The sequence below is a fragment of the Gymnoscopelus microlampas genome (assembly GCF_963454915.1).
Source record: "Gymnoscopelus microlampas genome assembly, chromosome: 14".
In the NCBI taxonomy this organism is placed as follows: domain Eukaryota; kingdom Metazoa; phylum Chordata; class Actinopteri; order Myctophiformes; family Myctophidae; genus Gymnoscopelus; species Gymnoscopelus microlampas.
This window is the reverse complement of record NC_139951.1, coordinates 12,908,293-12,932,742: the sequence shown is the minus strand read 5'-3', so window position 1 is coordinate 12,932,742 and position 24,450 is coordinate 12,908,293. Positions and strand designations below refer to the sequence as shown.

General features: G+C 42.2%; 1 protein-coding gene across 2 annotated transcripts; it reads right to left on the bottom strand.

The window, feature by feature from the left end:
• Positions 1–3,170: 3,170 nt before the first annotated feature.
• On the bottom strand, positions 3,171–23,403 carry ptenb (phosphatase and tensin homolog B). Of its 2 annotated transcripts, none has more exons than XM_084077760.1 (9): positions 22,643–23,403; positions 17,258–17,342; positions 16,381–16,425; positions 15,840–15,883; positions 14,640–14,878; positions 12,236–12,377; positions 11,550–11,716; positions 10,425–10,673; positions 3,171–9,559 (listed from the first exon to the last, which is right to left on the bottom strand). In XM_084077760.1, the coding sequence occupies exons 1-9, from the start codon at positions 22,719–22,721 to the stop codon at positions 9,374–9,376; spliced, it is 1,236 nt and encodes a 411-aa protein (XP_083933886.1). In that variant the 5' UTR covers positions 22,722–23,403; the 3' UTR covers positions 3,171–9,373. The 2 variants fall into 2 exon arrangements, with proteins under 2 accessions (XP_083933886.1, XP_083933887.1); XM_084077761.1 differs by having other exon boundaries at positions 10,437–10,673.
• Positions 23,404–24,450: the final 1,047 nt, after the last annotated feature.

Here is a 24,450-nt window from a genome sequence, read left to right as displayed (position 1 = left end):
TCACCAAAAAAAATATTATTAAATAATAATATATTTTATTACTTGAATTCATGGAGATTTCTTTGTTTTTATCTCATTCCTGAGACAATAATTTGATGACCAGGTCATTGTTCAATAGGAGACTCCGCCGGTCATTTTTCTGCCCGACAACAGCGATATGCAACGTTTCAGTGGTGTGCAGAGACCTACAACGGTGACGTTTTTTCTCTAGCGATTGGGTTGTGGCAGTAGTAAGATAGTTTTATAACATCATATCTAACTATATCTAATATAATGTAATTTATATATTCAAATATCTGCAAAAATGTTCAAGATTTTTCAAAAATAGCAGATCTACAAGCTCATAGCGCGGCACTCGGTGCCTCACTATGAGCTTGTAGATCTGCTATTTTTGAATCGCCAAAGAATTCTAAAAATGACACAGATGCGTTCCCGGATTGAATGGCTTGAGATACTCAGAGGAACAGTGGCCAGTTAATTACCCATCAAACTACTTCTCCATAGTGCGTGATGCCCATGGGCATAACACCAGAGGGAGCTCCTTTGACTTCGTTCCCCCAAAATTTGGCTCAAACATGGGGGAAAATGTATTCTACTATGCTGCCACCACAACGTGGACTGCCCTACCAAAAAAAGCCACTAATGATGTCGACTCCCAACTCAAAACTAACCTAAAAGAATGGATTACCTTAACATGTAATCATTTATCAAGCTTAGTAGAATACCTTTGAACACATTGGTAGACACACCCACTATTGCATTGTATGTGATTTTTTTTGTTTTGTCCTTTTAGCCTAACTTTTGACTTTACTACCTGTAATGTTAATAGGCTCTATGCACAGCAGCCATATTGTGAAGACATTCACAGGTGTTACCAATGGTACTAATGAAGGCTCTGTTCCATTCTGGTCAAACAGAGTCATGGTGAGGATGTTATGCATGTCGACTCAATGGAAACACTCTGCTACACCAGTGGGACTAAAATGTGGGTCCTTAAGGGGGTTCCAAATGGCCCCTTACGGGTGTGTAACTGAGAGTGTACAAATGTAACCAAATGGACCCTTACGGGTCCATTTGGTTACATTTGTACACTCCCAGAGTTATAGGGGTTGTGGGAATTGAACAATCTGAACCACTGTGCTACACGAAATGGAACAGAGCCTTCATTAGTATCATTGGTAACACCTGTTAAGGAAGTGAAAATATGGCTGCTGTGAATGGGAGGCATGCGTTAATCCGACAGACCTTTTCTCCGACTATGTGGCATCCGCGTGCGGTTAGGGTTGCTGTGAATAGAGCCTATACTCTTGTTAATAATGTATTCAATCCTCCGACAGCGCAGCGCTCCGACGTTTCAATACTAAACCCGAACCAAACCCGCACCCTAACCCTAACCGCACGCGGATGCCACATAGTCGGAGAAAAGGTCTGTCGGATTAACGCATGGACCGATACATCGTCCATGGCGGTGGTGTTTTAACTCCATGCTGTGAAGTCTGTGGATGTGATTGTAGTTTGTCTGTGTTGGCTCAGACCTGACAGTGTTCACTCACCTGTCTACTAAACCGGTCCGGTCGCGAGCAGTTTTCATTTGTGGAATTAACCCTCTATGCCATGCCTTATTCTCTATATATAAGCATGACTGCATGAGCCTGCCTGCAATCACACCTGTCACACCTGCAATCACACAAGTTGAGAGAATGAAGTAAAGAATACCTCAACTAAAGTCTAAAGATGGTAGAACACCAGACTCCAAACCAAAAAAAATAATTAGTTCGGTGGAGTTACTTCTGAAGTGAACAGCAAATTATTTAATTTAATAAATGAATGTGTTTTTTTATTATTATTTCTCTCACATTAATCAACATATCACCACTAGACATCAAGGTAAATTGGGTATGGGGCTTGGGGTCTGTTTGGGTTGGATTGTAATTTTCAAAACGGTTGAAAACTCTAAAGCAGCGGTTCTCAAACGTTTTCATGTCAGGACCCCCAAATTGCATGCATTTGGCTGCAGACCCCCCGCCCTCCATATGAAAATATTTTCTTCCAGGGACTCGCATAATAAGAGAAGATTTGTGCATTTTTGTGCATTTGTGCATCAAACTTACTACAAGCTCAAAACGGGCAGTAATTTCATCATGCGTTGTGATCTTGTAGATCAGCTATCCCCAAAAAAGTATAAAATAGGGTTAAAGTGGTTAAACCGTTCCTCGTTTTGCTATGGACCCCCTGGAACTCCCTTAAGGACCCCTGGCGGCCCCCAGGCCACACATTGAGAACCACTGCTCTAAAGATATGATACAATTTAAATCCTATTTTATACAATCGTAGAATTGAAAAGAAAACTGAAGAAAACCTTATTTTGCACAAACATATGAGCACACAAGAGTGCTCTTGAGTGTGCGTAGATTCTGTTCTTACCCTAGAACAAATCACAGCTAAGAAAACACTGGTGTATGCCAAAATCTTCTCGAAAACTGCATAAGTGGGTCCTAAGAACAAATTTCCTCTTAAGAACGGTTGGTGAATGACGCCCACTGACTGTTGGCACGTGTCCTATCCGCCTGTGAGCTGTCATCTTGGGGCTCGACAGCCAGCACAGGCCACCTGGAAGTCAGCCTGCCCTGGACCACTGTAGCATTGGCTGAACTAAAGTGGTCGTACTGCACAATGTTGCCCTGAGGTAACAAAACTTTGTTCTCATTTTTTTTGAGAGCCTAAACATGTAACAAAGTGATATTTAGTGTACCAATTGTGTCCCATACTGAAAGGGCTCTCCCCAGACAAAAGGTCAAACCCAATCCAGCCCCTTCTTTCACTGGACACTGACATGTCTAGTGATATTATATATATATATATATATTTTTTAATTAAAAGGGGTGGTGTGAGGTTCAAAAGGGTATTTTGTTGCCTGAGGAAAACACCATAACATAGGGTTAATTTGTGACCTTTTGTTTATTCTGATTGATTTACTCATGATTGATAAAATAAGGGTTCATTTAACATGTTGATGACATACTGCAGGTCCTATGTGGGGGGGTTTACACGTTAAGACTTGGCATTTGGTTGGACCACCACACCTTGAATGGCGTTTTGTGCAGCACCACTTTCCACCCATAAACTTTGACATGACCTTTCGTTTCAAAACACAATTCAGGACAACTGTATGGTTAACCTTAGTTTAAAAAAAAGTTTATTGTAGTTTATTGTAGCCTTGAGATGTCCCTGTAAAAAGGTACATTTCAACAGGGATTCATCCCAAATGTGCCTCATAAACGTGAGCCTAGGCAAATAAGTACCCTATGCGTTACAATCGCCTATGATGTGCTTAGCATGATACAGCAACAACACTCCTAAAAATCACAAAAAGTCCACATGTCGCCGTGAGACGGAACCTTTTTTTTTCTTCTTCTGTCATTTATAAGATATCAAGAACTTGTTAACTTTTGGGAATTTTGAAGAGTGGTTGCTATGTCGCTGAGCTAGAAACATTGGTGGCCCTCACTCTTGTCCATTACAAGACATTTACAGCTTAGTAAGGTGTGTATATGACCCTGAAAGGTCTGGGCTGAGATCCACATAGCACCAAATACTCGCTGGGAACAAGATTAGGACTTCGCTTTGGGACTACAGAGGCGCTAAAGGCCCCTTTTAGTCGGCCTCCAGTCCAACACTGGGGCTGGAACAGGGCTTGTTCCTGGTTCATAACACTTCAATCACTTTCCCAAAACAACCATTTCCACGTCATTAAGCATCGTCATGTGTAGAAATTGCAGGCCAAAGGCTACTTAGAGCCCAGGGTTTACACTTTGACGCATGACGGTCGCTTGCCAAACATAGCAGATCTACAAGCTCCATATACATAGATCGGCCATTTTCAACACGAGGCACCGTCATACGACATAGTGTAAATTAAGCAGTAGCCCCGCACCATTTTCTATCCTCAATTGAATCAAAATTAGGAGGGAACATGGGCATCCCCCTTGACCGTCCCAAAAAAGGTGTACAATCAATCAGTGCAAAAGATCGTTTGGAATTAAGAAATGACCTTTGTAGCTTTTCGTGTGTCATTAAAGCCAGACCTATCTCAGCAGTATTGCCCTGAACAAGCCCTGTTTGGCCGTGTAGTGTACACCAGGCTAGCAGCAGTCCAAGGTGGATAACGTCACGGTCGGGTGGAAACCTTGTATGTCCAAAACTATTACTTTTCAGGGGGAAAAAAGAAAAGAAAAAAGGAAAGAAAACCTGTGTTCCAATGGATCCGATGTAGTCATTTAGTCACAAGCTCTGCTTGTTAATACTTTCCATTGGATAAACATTTATAAAACTCATGACGGATTTACCAACTTTCACTTTAAAAAAAAGAAAGAAAAAAGAAAAAGTAAAAATAGCAGATTTACAAGGGTGAGCTTGTAGAACGGCTATTCTTGCTACTTTTGCCGACTACGCTCTCGTATGACAAAGCAGGGGCATTAATTTATGAAAAAAAGTAAACATAAAAAGTTGAAATTGCAGATACAAGGTTTCTTGCCCCGACAAGCGACGACGCGGGGATACCGCTGCCTGGAACCAAAGCTGGGCCTATATGCTTTTAGGAAATAGCACCAGACATACAGATGACTTTAGGCCATGGCTGAGAGCCAAGCTTCAATCCAACATCACAATGTTAACATCCTCTATGCCACTTAAAACCCCATACATGGTAGAGCAGGAGTCCCCTCAGGGCTCTGTGCTAGCGACTTTTTCAGTTTTCGCTCTACAGCAAATATCTTTCGCAGGAAAATAGCCGGTCGACAAGCTCACAACGCGTTGCAGCGCAACGCGTTGAGAGCTTGTCGACCTGCTATTTTCCTGCGATCGTTTTTCCCAGAATACGGATGCTGGGGGTTTAAAAGTGGTTTAAGCCCAACTTGTACTTGGTTGCGCGCCGAAAATAGCCCACCTGTAAGCTCACAACGCGCTACGATGTGAGCTTGTAGATCGGCTATTATAGATTGGCAACTAAAAAAAAGGCCCTCGCACAATGGGGCTGTGTTTTTTTTTTGTGCGATTCATTTGCTCCGCAAATAATTATTTTCTCAGCGGTCGTTTGCGTCTTTGAGTGCGTCCACATGGAACGCACATTTTCAATCGGAATTTTTCACCTTTGAGTAAAAAGACATCAGCCCGAATGAATGAAGCATCGACGACGTGAAACAGTTTTGATGCGGAACATTCGCAGGGGATTTTCTTCCACCTCCCAGCGTGTGAAGACCTCAAGTACAGATCGGGGGACCGTTAGTAGTTCTCTTGTATCTGGGAAATATAACCTGCCATGTCAACAGTAAACCTCATAGACCTTCAACACCAGCGTTTTTTTTTAAGATGCAGTTTGTAAAAAGTCGTTCTCACTCGGCACGGAACGGTCTCTGGTAAGTAAGGCGGCTAAATCGTTGATAGTTGGGAACCAAATGGACCCTTGTGGGTCTGTAACTCAGAGTGTACAAATGTACATTTGTACACTGAGTTACACACTCTCAGAGTTATGGGGGTCCGTGGCCTAATTGCATACCAAACTGATATTAATTAATTAATGAATCTATACGTCATAAAGCCAGATCCTGCTGGTTCACGCGTCCTAAAAAAGGTGCCTCTTTTAGAGACACAAAGGTGATTGTGAGGGCACATACTTTGTTTCACGTTCACGGACCCTTTTACGAGTCAGCAACTCTGAGAGTGAACAAATGGAACCGTTTTGATTTTATTTTTTTAATCTTTGGGACCCCAATCTACACTGAGTGTTCATCTAACTGTTCATCTAACTGTACAGACCCCTTAAGTGTCCATATTTTGGACACCAGGTGGTCCCTGCACCGGATGTTGAGAAACAGATCGACTTAGGTCAAGGGTTTCAAAACCTTTCAGGCCCACCAAACCCAGACCCACCAAAATAATCAATTTGAACCCCCACCCTGACAAGCACTTGGAATTGTAGGAGTTGAGGCATTACATTTAGTTTGACTCGGTTCCACAGATAAATATTGTGAAAATAGCAGATCTCGGCTATTTTCACAATGTTTGCCTCTGTCTTACGTAATGTTTGACAATTTGGTATAAAAAAAGGTCTTAAAATTCATCAGTCATTAAATTGTCACTTTAGACTTTACTGTTGAGTGAGAAAACAATGTTGCACTAATGTCCCAACATAATTTGGAGACCCCCAGTTTGGGAACCACTGACTTATGCCACTTTATACATATACATATATATATATATATATATACACACAACCTCCCAGGGGACAGTTCCTGCCGACTGTTACAAACTGCACCTTAGCATGAAACACATGTCAAACATTACAGTGATCGATACAGACAAATACATGCCAAATACGCCATTATCTATCTTGGATTGATTGACCTCGCCTGGCACCGAAGTTTACGTCGATGAAGTTCAATGAATTGTCCCTAAAAAGAGTGACACGCCCCCGTCCCGCCCGCCTGACCTCCCCCCAGGCACAACGAAACAAGTGTTCCCAAGTAAAGCTGCAAAAAAAAAAAAAGGTTTTGTTTCTTTCCAGCTTTACTCTGAAACCAGGGAGAGAAAAACGTTCATTTTAAGAAATATAGCTTAAAAACAGTCAACGGAATGGATACTCTGTACTGTATGTAGCTCGTCTGTTGTATAGCTTAATGATTAACTGTGAAAATATAATAAAAAATAGTTTTTTTTTTTTCTTTCAACTGCTTGATTTGATTGAAGGGTTGAAGATAGTCCTTCTGTGCAAACAAAAAAACATGAAACAAATAGAGACGGACAGAAAGCATTAAGAGCATTCGTTCACAGTAGGTATGAGTGAGTGGTGAGGGTCCTGTGTGTGTGTGTTTGTGTGTGTGTGTGTGCGTGCGTGTTCCCCAGTAATGATTGACAGAAATGCAGCAGATTGTTTTAGAGTCAAACTCTCTCTTTTCAACGTCACATTCAGGTGATTGACTCAGACAGACTCTGTGTGCTCAGTGTGGTCTGACTCATGCCTAATTTAGGCTGGACTCACAACATGCCCTTCCCCATTCACTTCCATTATATGGAAGAAAAAAGGCGGCGCATTGGCGGCTTTGAAGAGCCGACGTGCGTGAAGCGTCGGGTTCAGCGTCGATGAACCACGGGGCGGAGAAGAACCCGCCGCGCGCCCAGCCTAAATAACAGACCTACAAGCCCACAGCTGCGACGCGTTGTGAGCTCGTCGGCCGGCTGGTAGGTCTTCCACTTTCGACGCGCGACGCAGTCGTGCGATGGAAGTACGAATGGGTCTTCAGCTTGGCGCAGCCTAGCCTAGTCTGGTCTCCTTTCCCACATTAGTAAAGCCTTTCCCACAAGTCCAAGATGGCCACGCGATTAACCACTTAAACCCCATTATGGTAGTGTCTACTATACTAGTGTCTTTTCCGTTTTCGGTTATTGTGGGGAAAGCTTTAGCTGAAAATAGCCGATGGACAAGCTTAGAACGCTATACATTTTTCATATCAACGAATCGACACGAAATAAATCAAATAGAGTTTTGTACACTAAGCGCTATGTTATACTTCATCGTATAACAGTGGTGCACAAAATAGCCTTTTGATCTGCTATTTTCACTGTTTTAATTTGGGAAACACTTTGGGGAAAAAAGAAAAACGTATTTTTATTAAAATCGATTACGATAACATGATTGATTAAATCGATTAGTTCAATTAACTGTCACGACCCTACCGGCGTTGGTAGTGAACAGAGGGTTGATGGGAAAGCAACATTGTGTCTCTGTCGGGTGGAAACCTCATGTGTCCCAAACCGTTACTTTTCAGGATTCAAATTCTAAAAATAGCAAAAGTAGCAGATCGACAAGCTCAAGACGCGTCGCTTTGCGCAGCGTTTCGAGCAGACAGATCTGCTACTTTTGATGCTTTTGTGTGACGCTGTAGTGTGAGCAAGGGGGGGGGGCGTTAATTTGCGCGAAAACACAAAACGTTTAAATATGGAGATAAGAGGTTTCTGCCCGTCAGCGACGATTTGAGACATAAATTCAGAATGCTGCGAGTCACCAGAGCACTGCTGCACACAGAGAGAGAGAGAGTGGTCCACACTCTGCCTTTAAGTTCACACACAACCAGGGCCGGGGTTACAAAACTATGGTTTTTAACCCATTCAATCCGGGAACGCATCCGTGTCATTTTAGATTTTCTTTGGCTATTCAAAAATGGCAGACATACGAGCTCATATCTGAATTCTGAACGCCAATCTGCTCAAATCAGACAGAGTGAGGAAAACCTTTTTCCTTGAAAGTGCCACGTTGATAACACTCTTTCAGGCTTGCTAGAACAAGAGAAACACGTTCAATTTCAAAACGAATATGTCGTCACTGTCGGGTGGAAACCTTGTATGTCCAAAACGGTTACTTTTCAGGAAATGAAGAAAAGAATTAAAAGAGCCTGTGGTCCAATGTAGTTATTATTTAGTCACAAGTTCTTAACCACTGCCATAAGATGAAGTAGGGCATTAATATACGACAAAAAAAAAAAACAACTGTTGAATTATGGAGATACAAGGTTTCTTGCCCGACGGGGACGTTATGCGGAGGAGAATTTGGGCGGAAAGGTTTTGATAAGAAACTCGTTTGACTCCGAGCTTCTCAAAGTAAACCCCTGACCCCGAACACAACTCAACAACACTCACCGCAGACAGACAGACAGACATACAAGACAGACAGACAAAAGAGAGGGAGAAAAAGAAAAGGAAGAAAGATAAAGACAGATAAAAACAAAAACGGAACAAAAAAAAAAAACTAAAAACTTGGTCAGCATGTAGTTTCTTAAAACTAGGCAGGAAGGAAAGGAGTGATGAAAGGATAGAATGTAGGGGTGGGTGGTGGTGGGGGTATTTATCCAACAAACATCCAGGTTGTAGTTGCTAAAGAAGTCTACTTGTCTTTCAGTTTTTTTGATTCAAGTTTTACTCCTTTATTTTAAAATCTCCTGTCCATTCCGTCCATCTATCCTGCCTCCCCCAAGCTGCCCTTCCATCCTCCTCCTCAACCAATCACAGCGCAGCGGGGGGGGGGGGGGGGGTGGGGGGTGGGGGGGGCAGGCAGTCATTAACAAAAAAAAAAAAAAACATATCCCCCCGCGATCTCGTTGAATCCATCGAGTCCTAGAGATTGGTTCGCTGGTCCATTTCTTCTCCCCCCCCCCCCCCCCCCCCCCCAAGTTAGCTCGTTAGCTGGTTCTTTTTAAATGCGGGGTCCATTTTCCTGTGTATAGATATAGGTACGTCTGTATATATATTTATATAAGTGTGTTTCGTATGCGTGTGTGCGTGTGTGTCTGTCTGTGTGTGTGTGTGTGTGCGTGCGTGTGTGTCAGACTTTAGTGATCTGTGTGTGCTGTTCCTCGTCAAACGGTTCGTTCTCGGGGTCCGAGTCCGTGGTGTCGGAATAGCGGTAGTGGTCCGGCTCGTTGTCGCTGACGTCGGGGGTCACCGAGGCCGTGCTGCTCGCCTCGGAGTTGGCCCCCTCCTCTACGGTCTTGGTGAAGTAGAGCTTCACCTAACAAGACAGGAAAGACAGCCGTTAGCTCATTGAACCCCTTTAAACCGCTGTCGTAAGACCTGAAGTCCATTCTTCAGATGCCTTCTAAAACCAGTAGTTCTCACACTTTCAAGATTAGTCAAAAATGTTCAAAAATAGCAGATGTAGAAGCTCGCAGCACGTCACTTGTACATCTGCTATTTTTGAATAGCTGACATCTAAAATGACACAGATGCTTTCCCGGTTTTAATGGGTTAAAATCCTACAAGCTCACAATGTGTCACATTGTGAGCTTGTAGGATTACAATTAAAAGGAGAGGGTAATAATATTATGAACAATGTTATGGTAATATTAGCACCTAGAAAGGCTTATTACCGGTAAACTATATTATGGTATATATATATGTTTTAAACAAAGCTACTAGCAGTACCTTACCATTGTCTATATATTGTCTGTACTTACATTATTCTTCTCAACACATACACTGTTAATAGACTATTAACCACTTCAAACCCTACGTACGTACAGTTGACCGGGGGTGCCCCATACTTGGTCCGCTCCTTTTTTCCCCTTTAGCTCTACACCAAACATTTGTCGTTATGAAATATCCCAGAACAATAGGATTTTATGGAAGATGCCTCTGCGCATATTGCTAGCTTGAGAAGCAAAGATTTGAGTTACAAATGTTCGCTTTAAAAATATATATATTCAAAGATTCGCACACATTTTCACACTTTTTCAAAAATAGCAGACCTTCAAGCTCATAGCGCGGCACCGAGTGCCGCGCTATGAGCTTGAAGATCTGCTATTTTGGAATAGCCAAAGAAAATTCTAAAAATGACACATGCTTTTCCCGGGTCTTAAATGGGTTAAAAAGTTTACCTTAAAGTGTACCTTAAAGTTTGGAGAGAAGTATCTGTTGGCTTTATCTTTGTTGGCTTTGTCCAGGTCGTTCTTGGTGAGCGGTAGGATCAGGAAGTCCTTGTCGTTCTCCCCCGCCGGGCCCATGCTGTGGTACGTCGAGCCGTCGGGCTCCCGGGGCGTTCCGGCGCTGCCGTTCTCTAGTCTGTCGAAGATCTCCTCGGGCCCCGGGATGAAGAAAGTGTTGACCCAGAAATGGAACATCTTGTCCTGGTGGTGGGAGAGGAAAATCGGAGAGAAGTTATTTTTTATTTATTTTGGAAAAATCTTGAACATTTTGTGCAAATCTTTGAATAAATATATTTTTTAAAGCAAACATTTGTAACTCAAATCTTTGCTTCTGGGGGTCGCTGGAACAAAATGTTTTACAAATGTTGGCTTTAAAAAAAATATTCAAAGATTTGCACAGATTTTCAGGATTTTTCAAAAATGGCAGATATACAAGCTGCGCAGCACGCCAAAGAAATCTAAAATGACACAGGAGTGAATGGGTTAAAGCACATTTAAAAACAACCAAAGTGCCGTACATCCTAATAAAACCAGCATAAAAAGTGGAACAGACAGTCAACAACAGTCTAGAGAAATTAAAACATTAGAAAACACCAATAAATGGGCAAAGGCAGTAGGTACAAACGAGGGGCATGGGTGTGATGGAAAGCATGTCAAAATTGATTCAAAGTGTGTTTTTAGTCTAGATTTTAAACTGAAAAGAGGAGAATGAGCTCAAATGATATCACTATTTCTTTCCACTGTTCGGTTGATAATGCAATGATACACTATCATGATACATGTATGTCCTTTATAAATTATGACCACCTCAAAAACAAACAGATACATTTTTTATATATATATTACTTATTTAGTAAAGATAATGCAACATAATTATTCTACAGCAGTGGTTCTCAAAGTGGAGGTCCTGGGGAAACCCCAGGGGTCTTTGAGGGGGTTCCAGGGGGTCCCCCAGCAAAATGATTGATAGTTAGGAACCAAATGGACAGGGGGGGGGGGGGTCCGTGGCCTAATGCATACTAAAGTCCTTGACATTAAAAAAGTTTGAGAACCACAGTTGTTACGAGTCGTTGATACCTTCTTCATCATTTTGTTCTGTTTGTGGAAGAACTCCACTTTGATGTCTCCGCAGACAGGAAGTGGCTGGGGGAAGTCGAAGACCATGTGCTTGTCCTCTCTGCGCGTGTTGGCCGGGTTCGACGTGTGGATCTTCACCTTGAGCTGGTAGACCACGAACTGGGGGTCTGCAACGTTACACATCATCAACCACAATGAACCCATTAAGACCCGAGGGCCATTCTAACAAATGCAGTGGTTCTCAGTGGTTCTCAACACTTTCAAGATTTTTTTTTTTTAATGTTTAAAAATAGCAGATGTACAAGCTTGAAGATGAATAACGACTAAATTGGGGGGGAAAGGGGTAATAAAAAGCTAGTCTTTTGCACACCTACAAAGAGACAGGTGCGTCGGAGAAGACCAAGCGGGGGCCCGAATGTAATAACAGAAAAAACTCCCACACACTGCCTTCAAATGTAAGACTTTTTTTTTAATGGGAATATAACAGCGTTTCGGCCTATTAGACCTTCATCAGGTTATCTTAACGGAAAAAAGGGTAAAACATAATTTTACCCATAATTGGCTACTCTAAATAGCAAAAATAAATAAAAACTTGTTGCAGCCGTAGAAATGTCCCACTGTAATACCCCAGATATGTAGACAGGTAAACAGACAGACAGACAGACAGACAGGCGAGTCAGACTTACTGCAGTTTCCTCCAGTGAACATGGGAACCGTCTCGAACACCATCTTGTGGAAGAGCAGAGCGACAGGTCTGTATTCTAAATGATTCCTCAGCAGGTAGCTGTAGTAAGACACGTAGCGCCTCTGACTGGGGATGGTCACACCCTGCAAAGACACACCTGGATTAAAGCCAAATACAACCTCCCAACTGAAAGAAAGGTTGATAAACCAAGTCCTATTACGCGATTCGTGAAACAGACTGAAATGAGTCCACCCCCGCACACACACACACACACACTAGCGCTGTTTCCTAATGTAAAATGATGTTCTAGTAATATTGTTCCTGCTGTTCTACATACTGCCAACCAGGTGAAGAGATCACAGACCAAGGCTTTAACCTTTGGCTTTATCCATTAAGACCTGAGGCCGATAAAAAAAAAGGCCGATTTTACAAAAATATCAGATCTACAAGCTCGTAGATCTGCTATTTTTGAATAGCCTGAAGAAAATCTTAAAACGACACAGATGCGTTCCAGGTCTAAATGGGTTAAATATCCGAGATGATTGTGGTTTTATGGAAGATGCTTCTGAACATATTGCTAGTTTGACCACTTCAAATGCTCGAATCTTCAAATAATAACCAAAGATTGCCAATCTACGAGTGACGCATTGAGAACTTGTAGATCGGTCTATTTTTGGTGCGCAACATGCTCCCATAGCAGACACGCTGGCTTCTATGGAAACCAAATGACTGAAATCATCAGTCGTGGCGACTGGGAATTTTAATCCATGAATACAAACACAAACACATTGATCCAACACGATGACTCTTCAATACAACATTAACCACTTTCAACCTGGCCTCCTTATTTTGGGGACATCATTATAGGCGAATATTGTCAAAAAATAGCTGATGTACAAGCTCCCAACGCGTCTCATAGAGCATTGGTTCTCAAAGTGGGGTCCCCAGGGGTCCTTGGGGAGGGGGGGGGGGGGCACCACATTTTTGCCCAGCAAAATGTGTTAATATATATAGGGTCAAAATCATTTTCACCACTTCAACCATGTGATATACTTTGGCTATTCAAAAATAGCAGATCTACAAGCTCATAGCGCGGCACGAGGTGCTAAGACAATTTGGGCAAATCTTTGAATATATATATTTTTAAGCCAACATATTTAACTCAAATATTTGCTTCTGGGGGCTCTCTGGAACAAAATATTTTGAGATGGGGGAGGTCCGCAGCCAAATACATTTTGGGTGGTCCTTGACATGAAAAGGTTTGAGAACCACTGGCATAGAGCCAGTTGTGAATCTGAAAATATTTTGTACCAGAGACCCACATATAAGATTTGTGTTGCAAAAATGTAAAAAATAAATAAATAAAAATAAAAATGTCCCACTTTTTTTCCGCTCCCCAAGATTTTCTGAAAATATCTTCACACTAGTGTCATGTCCAGAGGGTGAACTTGTACATCAAGCTGCCTCACTATATCAGTGGTGCTCAAACTTCATGTCAAGGAGCTCCAAAATGATATGTATTTGGCCACCGACCCCCCATCTCAAAATATTTTGTAATAGGGACCCCCAGAAGCAAAGATTTGAGTCCAAAATGTTCCCCTTAAATATATATTTATATTCAAATATTTGCACAAATGTTCTAGACTTTTTTCAAAAATAGCAGATCTACAAGTTTGTATATCTGCTATTTTTGAATAGCCAAAGTATAAAACATGGGCCACATGGCTATATATACAGCCCTACCCGAGGAATACAAGCTGCACATAACAAGGAACATTCTATTCTTTATTAAACGCATTAATTACAGATAAAGAAGACCTTTGACCTCCTGATAATCCCGTCGAAGGTAAGCCAAGCTGTTCTTGAAGTTAATCAAAAGTTCGGGGCAGACTACCAATTATTCTCTCCTAGTTTCACCAAAATCTGACCATCTATTCTCTAGCTATTTTACTAACAAACCAACAAACACAACTCACACACACAGACAAACAGGACCAATTACAATACCCTACCTGCCATGTTTTGTAATGGACAGTGTAACAACACAGCCTTGAACAACACAACAGAACTTGCAACGCAACATTAATACAACACACTCTGTTTGCTTCTCTGTAGAGCTCCCCAGCGTGTGTGTGCGTGTGTGTGTGTGTGTGTGTGTGTGTGTGTGTACGCACATGTATTACTATAATTGTGGGGGCCAAATGTATAAGATTAAACATTCGGAGCCCTTAGGTTTATGGGCTGGAGTTAGGCCTGATTTATACTTCGCCGCTCGCTTGTTTTGTGCACCGAAAACGTACGTGTGGCGAGTTCGTAGATGTGCCATTTTTTCAGCTTTAGATAACTTGTGTGTGTGTGTGTTTGTGTGCGTGTGCGTGTGCGTGTGTGTGCGTGCGCGCGCGTACCTTCTTGTCTCTGGTCCTGACTTCTCCATAGAAGTCCAGGGCCTCCTGTGCGTTGATGAACTTCCCTCTGTGCAGCAGGTAGGCACAGATCATGACGCCCGTGCGACCTTTGCCCGCCTTGCAGTGGATGGCGGCGACGTGACTCTCGTCCTCGCTCAGCCACTGGTCCAGGTCCTCGCAGAACGGACGGATCAACTCCAACTGGGGAGGGTTGTGGTCTTCGAATGGATACTGGGCCACTGGAGAGACCAGGAGAGAGGGGGACATTTTAGAGATATGATTGTCTTCTTAATCTTAACAGTTTTTTTGAAAAAACCTATGCCGCTATAATATCAGTGGTTCTCAAACTAATTTGTTCCAGGGACCCCCAGAAGCAAAGATTTGAGTTACAAATGTTCGCTTAAAAAATATCTATATATATTCAAAGATTTGCACAAATGTTCACGATTTTTCAAACATAGCAGTAGTAGATCAGCTATTTTTGAAAAATCGTGAACATTTTAGAAAATCTTTGAACAGCCAAAGAAATCTAATAATGACACAGATGAGTTCCCGGTCTTAACTCTCTCAGTGCCAATGAAATAAAAAAAATATGTTCATACTGTGCCAGCAATTTTTTTAAAGTAAAACAAAATAATAATAAGTTAAACAAGAAGTGAATGGAGTAGCAAATCTTCGGATCACGATATCTTCGGTTCTGAAAATTATTTTCCAAAAAATAATAATAATATGTTTTTGTTTTTGTTTTTTAACTTGGGATAACTCATTCTTGGCACTGAGAGTTAAGCTCTATTCCATAATGTGTCTCACAAAGCGAAAATAGCCGATCTGCAAGCACACAATGCGACAGATTGTGACCTTGTTGATTGGCTATTTTCGCCTATAATGACCGCAATGATTACGTTATTAACCCGAGACATAGGAGACATGAAATCATATCGTCTATCGTCGGGTAGAAAACTCATATCATGTCCAAAACTGTTACTTTTCAAGATTTAAAATGCAATAATAGGAAACGCGGCAGATCGACAAGCTTGGAGATCTACTACTTTAGTGAGACGCTGTAGTGCGATCAAGTAGGGCTTTAATTTATGAAAAAAAGACAAAAAGTTCAAATATGGAGATATGAGGTTTCTGCCCGACAGCAACGGAAAAATATCGCTGTGTATTTCTGGCCCCGGGGCGGTGATGTCATCTTACCTCGACAGCTGAACTTGGTTGCATCATAATGCCGCTCCGCACAGCTGTAGTCACACAGAAATGGTCAAACAGGTTAGCTAACAAACACAGCTACTGAGAAATCGGCCAGGACAAATAAGACTGCTGTTCAATGGAGCCTCGACTACAGTGGTGCGACGTGCTGTACTGCACGACCAGCGTTGCCAGATCTGCTTATTATAATTCCCCCCGCAAGATTTTATTTGAAAATAGCCGATCTACAAGCTCACAACGCGACGCGTTGTGAGCTTGTAGATCTGCTATTTTCAAATAGCTGATGTATATGTTAAAAGTGCTCATGCGGCCCTTGGTCGCTTCTTTTTGGGCTGGTTTTCCTAGACCTAGTTGCTTGTTTCTCTCACAGAATCTGGCAACATTGTGCACGACCATAAAGACATTATGACGTGTCGTCAATCAGAAAATGGATGGAACATGTGATGTTACAAAAACGACACAATGTCTAATCTATATGATATTTTCACGTTTAACCAACTGGACGGACAGACAGACAGACAGTACTTACAGATTATAGATCTTGTAATGATTTTTATGCTTAGAATCCAGAAACCTGAGAGACAGACGGAGAAACAAATATTTATTCTACGACACTTCACAAGTGCACAGTTTGTATTACAGCAGTCACAAAGCAATATAAACACAGAGAGAGAGAGAGAGAGAGAGAGGTAGAGAGAGAGATTAATAGAGATTAATCTCTGTTGAACTTGTGACTCTGGATCAAAACTCCCACATTGAGGTCAGGGAGAGATCATAGGCAATCCATCCATAGGTCTCTCTCTCTATCTCACACATACAGACATCCGTTTGCATTACTACGCTTGTGAGGGCATCAACATTTTAAGGCTAACCTCTAAATTCAGGGGTCTGGGACCCCTAGAGGGTCCTCAGAGATACCACAGGGGGTCCGCCAAATCTTTGTATGCTGGGGAACATTAGCTGAAAATAGCAGATCTACAAGCTCTCGCAGTGAGCTTATGGATAGGCTATTTTCGGCGAGTCTGTGTTTTTCCCCTCTACACTGTAGTGTAGAGGGAAAAAGAGCAGACCAAGTACAGAGCCAACGGTCAAGTTGACTAAATATTGAGGGTTTAAAAGGTTAACTGTCTGAAAAGACACATTAGCGTGAATCCAACTATCTATGAAAAAAGTTTAATCTGCAAGATTTATACAATATGTAGTACGTGGGGGTCCCCGCTTCATCTCTCACTTAGCTAAGGGGTCCTTGGCCTAATTGTAATGGAAAATATCTATCTTGTGAGGAGGACCAGGAAAATTGTCCTGACAATGGCTATTTTTCAAATTCTATTACTACTAGTGGGGACATTTGGTACACACACACACACACACACACACACACACACACACACAGTAGATAGTCTTACCGGACTACGTCATCGATGTTGTTTCTGTAGACACCCTCTAGCCGCTCAGCAGGGAAGCCCATGGCAATGATGTTAGGATAGATGTCTACACACACAGCGTTAAGGAAAACACACACACACACACACACACACACACACACACACACACACACACACACACACACACACACACACACACACACACACACACACACACACACACACACACACACACACACACACACACACACACACACACACACAGTGCTCCACTTAGCGCTGCACAATACTACATGCTGGTGTGATATTTGTTTGATGAAGGCCTGACATCATCTTCCATCTCATCGTGACATTATAGACACTCTGTCCGATGAAAAAGAGCAGTTTGCCTGCTTTCCGTCTCCGTGCTCTGTGAGACGATCCCTCTATCTCTCCATCTTTCCGTCTGTATGCCTCTCTTTCCCTCTCTCTCTCTCTCTCTCTCTCGACCACACAATAATTTAATTATACATACCAAAATGACCTATTTAGTCAAGCCAGTCCCCCGCTCTACTCAGCACTGCAGCATGGCTCGTGGGCGCGCACTCTCTCTCTCTCTCTCCATCTCACACACACACACACACACACACACACACACACACACACACACACACACACACACACACACACACAGCGTAACTCAAGCACGCACACAAAAAACTTGCACTGTAACCAAAAGGTCACAAGTTCACCGCCACCACTAAAAAGCCAATATGTTCCATCCACCACTCACTGCTAGCCTGGCATCGCATTGCCAGACTAATAATACGCAAATTAAAATGAGTTCTCTGGCAGATTTGTCTGGTTTCCAGGCTAGATGTCAACCAGCAGATGACATCAATAAATAAGAAAGTGTTATCACAATGTCTGTGTGGAACAAAATGGCCTCGTTATCAATTCTCCTCAGGTTGCTAGGAGTAGTAGGAGGAGCTAGGTTCCTGTGGTCAAAAAGGGCCAGATAGATAGATAGATAGATCGATGAGATAGACAAGGGAGACTTGCTGGAAATGACATTTCAAGTGTGTATATACATCGTTGCTGTCGGGCAGAAACCTCTTATCTCCATATTTTTACTTTTTGTGTTTTCCCGTAAATTAACTCCATACTACAGCGTCACACAAAAGCCCCAAAAGTAGCAGATCCACGAGCTCGAAATGCGGCGCGAAAGCGTTGCGTTTTGAGCCTGTAGATCTGCTATTGTGCAGCCCTACTTTATCGTTCATTAGGACTATTCCTGGTAAATTTGAAAGAGAAAAAAAAGAGGGAAATTTCAATTCCATTAGCCATTCTTTTTTTATGATCGATTTATTCGATTAGTTTGATTAAGACCTGGAACGCATCTGTGTCTCTTTAGATTTCTTTGGCTATTCAAAAATAGCAGATATACAAGCTCATAGCGCGGCACCGAGTGGCGCGCTATGAACTTGTAGATCTGCTATTTTTGAAAAATCTTGAACACTTTCTTTTTTGATTTTTTTTTCAAAAAACTGTTTTAGAAAGGATTTAGAAAACATTTTTAAGAATCGCCTCAGGTCTTAATGGGTTAACTACTGCACCCCTAGATTGTCACAGGCCCCCCGGTGACCAAAGGGCAGGTGTTTGGTATGACCTTCATATTGTGCACCAAAATTACTATTATTATGGCTGTAGGATGTCATGGAGGATGAACCTGTGACCTTTTAGGTGCAGGCCAGTCATGTAAGCTGGGTCAAGGGACTCCTGAAGCTCAGGTTTTTTTCAATACAAATCATCCTTTGTTCAGGTTTTCCAAAGGGATGCATTCAAAACACACTTCAAGCACCTTGTGTCGGGGGGGGTGGGAAACCTCATATAGTAGCAGATCTACAAGCTCAACACGCGTCGCTTCTGCAATTTTTGATACTTTTGCGTGACACTGTAGTATGATCAACTAGGGCACTATTTTTGGAAAAAACAGCAACAATATGCATTCTTTTTTCTCTTCTTTTCCAGCACCTTAGGTGTCCGTCCGTTTAGATATTTCGCATCTAACTCAGTGTATACAAAATGTAACAAAACGGCCCCTTACGGGTCCAATTTGGTTACACTTTGAAATAATCCTAACATTGATTTAGAGCCCTACTCTCTCCCACTGTTGTCGGGAGCTGCTGAGACAGGGAGGTGTAGCGGCGGGCTTTTAACCCTTTCAACCCGGGAAACGCATCTCTGTCATTTTAGATGTCTTTGGCTATTCAAAAATAGCAGATCTACAAGCTCGTGGCGCGACACTCAGTGCCACGCTATGAGCTTGTAGATCTGCTATTTTTGAAAAAAATCGTGAAAATGGGTGCAAACCTTTGAATATATAAATATTTTAAGCGAAACATTTGTAAAAGATTTTGCAAATATTTGAGTTAAAAATGTTGTTTAAAAAAATATGGTATATATTTTTCAAAAATAGCAGAGCTTGTAGATCTGCTATTTTTGAATAGCCAAAATATAACATAATGGATATATAGCTCAAATCTAAAATGACACAGATGCGTTCCCGGATTGAACGGGTTAATAAGACTACAGTAACCTTTGGTCGCACTGCTCTGTCCTTCCTACCATTCGGAGGACTGACCATTCCTAGAAAAGGAAGGAAAAAAAAAAAGGTTGCTGTTGCGTAACGGCAGCAAGCTCGGTTACAGTACATCGCCAACCCACCAAATACACATTAGAGTACGGTACGCGCACTGCATGTATATGCACAACAACACAGCACAGATTCATCGGTTATATATATACACACACACACACACACACACACACACTCGCACTTCCTCTTCTCTTACAAGCACACACACACACACACACACACACACACACACACACACACAGGCACCCCGCAAATGACCTGCTGCTGCTGTCGAAGGGAGGCAGTCATAAAAATGAAAAACTCAAAACAAACGCTTTCGATGAACACACCAGCTGCTTTTTACAGCCACCGAGTTTGAAATCAAACATGCACGTTTGTGACACAGGGGCTCGTCATCTTATAATTGGCATATTTTATATCTCTCTCTCGCTCTTAATAAAACAATCATCTTTAAACTGATCAATTAGCAGGTTCAAGACGGAACAAATTCTCAGCAGATGGAAATTTGGCCAATAGGCCACTGTAGCAGTGCTGCCCAAACACTGGGTCAGGGGACGCATTTTTGGATCGCAGACCATTATTTTGAGGGTCACAAGTAAATACCCTTTTTCTTTTTTACATTTTTCAAAACAAATAAATACATTTTCAAAAAAATCTAACCTTCCATATATTACAAAAAAAACACCTTAAGAAGAAATAGTGAAAATAGCAAATCTACGAGCTCACCGTGTGTTGCATCGTGGCGCGTTGTGAGCTTATAGAACTACTATTTTCACTATTAAACAGGGCTATTAAATATGTATTTTTGTAAGCTTGGGTCCCGGGGAGACAGACTTTTGGGTCTCGAGCTAAAACGTTTGGGAACTCCTGCACTATAGTGTAGCTCTGATGGAGCCTTCTCCTGGCCATAGGAAAGCCAGAATTGAGATAACAGGAGAGAATGCTCTGGTGGGATTAGATCCATTGCACACTGACAGATGGATTTGTCATGACAATTTGTGTTCCTTTCCTCCCCACAATATAAGCCACTATAAACTATTTAGATCCATTTGCCAGTCTTCCCAATATTGCCGAAGCCAATACTGCCCGTTCCTGTTGCACAAAACTGCAGCCCTGGTGCCATCATCACCTGTACCACTTGGTTTAAGGTGAACCGACTGTGTGCTGATGTTCTCTTATGGAAATCAATGCCTCCGATTAGCAACTACCCAACCAAATCACAGTCAAGACATTACAACAGACAGTGAACTAAGCTGATCCACATGACAACTAGATGGTAAGTGCACCTTTCCAAATACAAAATTTAAATATCAACTATGATGATATACGTTACTGAATAAGTCATTCAAGTTCATTCACTGCTCATTCCAAGGTAGTGCAGGGTAGGTAATATCAGCCAACCTACAGTACGTTTTATCATCTTGCACATTGCCTTTAATTGTGGGCTCGTTGCCATCGATATCAACAAGATCTTTGCGTTTGCTTTGAACCAATCTGTATGTTAGACAAGTCAGTGGTTCTCAAACTTCGTAATTTCAACGACCCTCATAACTCGGAGAGTTACAGACCTGTAAGGGTCGACTTGGAACCGCCCCAAGGAACCCTTAGTCCGTGAACCCCACTTTGAGAACCACTGTGGTGAGTGGTAGGTTCTTGGTTTGCCTCTGATTCTAGATGACTATTTCTATGCATTTGATGTATTACCTTGTGTTGTCCTTGCTTATTGTAAGTGTCTGCTAAATGCATAAATTGTAATTCTAAGAGTATGTTGTTAACACATTATTACTAGCAGATCTGCAATGGTTGGGGGGAGGTCTCCCCAGTTCCCACTCTCTCCATTGAGAAATCTAGACCTTGGTGTCAGTCAGGTACTGTAGGTCCGACACCAACTGGTCGACAGTGTTAATAAAGTTATTTGAAGCAGATGGCACACCGGATTGGACGATTAGATGTGCCACCATCTTTATTGTAGCTCAGACATCGTCGCAAATGCCTCTCTCAGGAGAGATACATCAATCTTACAGATTGTAGCTTTAAGGAGTGTACAGCTGATGTAATGCCAACTGACTATCTGTCACACTGCTTGCCTGCTTGGTCCAGCTGACTATCACATTTGGACCATTATCACCAAAATATCCTATGTGTCAACTTGTGGCTTCACACCAGCTGTGTTTAAATAAAAAAGAACAAACTTTGATCATCATATGATTATTCTGGGTCTCAGTGCATAAAGGAATACAGTACACTACTGTACAATGCCTCAAACATCTAATATGACAGATTAAGTCTGACCGATTATTGGAACGTTTCAATATCAAGATATGTTAGATAGATTCAGGTTACCAGTAACTTAATATAATTAACTAAAACAATGTCTATTGTTTAGTCATTTCAGTGAATTAACACAGCATCATGGGAGGTACACAGTACAACATATAAAAAAAAGATATCAAATTTATCAATTTGCAACTCTGAGGGTGCAGACCCATGGGCCCATTTGGTTCCATTATATTGTACACTCTCAGGAGTTAAAATGTACCCTGAGGATTTTACTGTGCACTATCCAATGTACCCTTAATAAACAATATATAAAAATGTAAATATAAAGATCATACATCGACTTAGGGTAGTAATAGTAGAGGGTGGTAATGGCGATTAAACCGTTTTAACGTGTAACCATCTAGCAGCCAAGCCAAGCTAATAGCAAACCAGGCAGGTTGGATTCATTCCACAGCAGAATTTAAATAATATTTTTAAAAAAAGGATACAGGTGAGATCCAGGTCGAAGCCGTCCTCCTGGTACCTCCTCTTGTTGCGACTCACTATCTCCTTGATGATGGCAGCCATGTCGGCGCCTCAAGGCTCCGATAAAGGTCCGAAAAATGACGAGCAGGTTCCCAATGTCTGTATGCTGCCTTCAACCCTGGAGGCTAACTGTCACTGCTAGCCCGCAGCTAGCCAGCTAGCCAGCCAGCTAAGCTGAGCTAGCTGCCAATGGTCCTTTAACTCTTTTTTTAAATATCCACCAGCCTCTGGGTTTAAAACGTCTTAAACGGGTTCCTTCTTTAGTTGTTAAAAGATTTAACGGCGTAAATTAACGCGAACTTGAACGTTTCCCCTTATTTTATGTTGTTGTTGTATCCTCCAAACACTGTTGCGGTGTCATGGGTGTAGCTGCTATGCTAGCCGGTGTGCTAGTGGACGGGCAAGCCGGCCGTCGGCGCCTTCTCGGCGGTCGGAGCTGAAAGGCAACGTCGAGGCCCCTCCTCCTCCAGGCCCGGCGGGTCGCTGCTCTCCTGCTCGGCTCGCGACGAAACCGTCCGCCGTCTCGCTCGGGAGAATTGTCGTGGTCCGGCCGTCCGGACGTCGTCGTGTCGGCGCTCCGATGCAGGCGTTCCTCCGGGTCCCCGGCGGCTCCAGAGCCAAAGACGCCGTGGTTAAATCCTGGCGAAGCGGAGAGAGAATCTCTCCTTTTTTTTTGCCTTGGAGGAGGAAAAAAACCTAAAGACGACTGGTTGACTGACAGAGAGGTGCGTCACGGCACACGCTGCTGAGCCAAATGACACTTCCGGTTGAGTACTTCAAAATAATGTCTTCTTAATATATTTTACACCTTACACACTCTCTTTCTCTCACTCACACTCACACTCACACAGACAGACGCGCGCGCGCGCACACACACACACACACACACACACACACACACACACACACACACACACACACACACACACACACACACACTACTTACAGTATCTATCCATTTATCTATCTATCTATCTATCTATCTATCTATCTATCTATCTATCTATCTATCTATCTATCTACACATCTATCTATCCATCTATCCATCTACACACACACACACACACACACACACACACACACACACACACACACACACACACACACACACACACACACACACACACACACACACACACTGTATTATACAGTACACATACAGAGAGAGAGAGAGAGAGAGAGAGAGAGAGAGAGAGAGAGAGAGAGAGAGAGAGAGAGAGAGAGAGAGAGAGAGAGAGAGATTGCTCCATAAAAGTAATGTAACCGAACCCATTACAATTAGGCAATTTATGTCAGGACAGGACATCAGGAGTAGCCTAAAGTTGTTTGCTTTCAAAAATATTTTATATATCATTGATGTTGTTTTGAAGAATTGGGTTCTTAATAAAAAATAAGAAACTATATGGTGAATCTATATGATATATATACATGATGGTAATTATTTAACCAAAGTATCAAAACAGAGCATTTCCTGTGAGAGGTAGAAGACTATGATAGAATAACTGTATAGTTTTCGTTTACAATCAACCCTCTGTGATCATTTTCATTAGTCAGCCTGGATAGTCCCCACTGTTCCGGTCAGCCTTACTATAAAAAGTACCACACTTTTCTCAGCTGTGTTTGTACAATAACAGGAGTCACCCCATCTCTCCAGCTCTTTAATAGACAGGGGAAAAAACATCAGGTACCGATCAGAAAGTACCCATTTATCAGCTTAATTTCTTTGTGTCATCACTTCCACTTTCAGTAGTTCAATCTGTATCCTGACTGA

Bases quoted from the DNA above. Each gene is read 5' to 3' on its own strand.
- ptenb (XM_084077760.1), bottom strand. From the start codon at position 22,721: ATGGCTGCCATCATCAAGGAGATAGTGAGTCGCAACAAGAGGAGGTAC. The intron at 16,426-17,257 runs GTAAGACTATCT...TCTGTCTCTCAG, and splicing joins AACATCGATGACGTAGTCCG to GTTTCTGGATTCTAAGCATA. The intron at 15,884-16,380 runs GTAAGTACTGTC...GTGTGACTACAG, and splicing joins CATTACAAGATCTATAATCT to CTGTGCGGAGCGGCATTATG.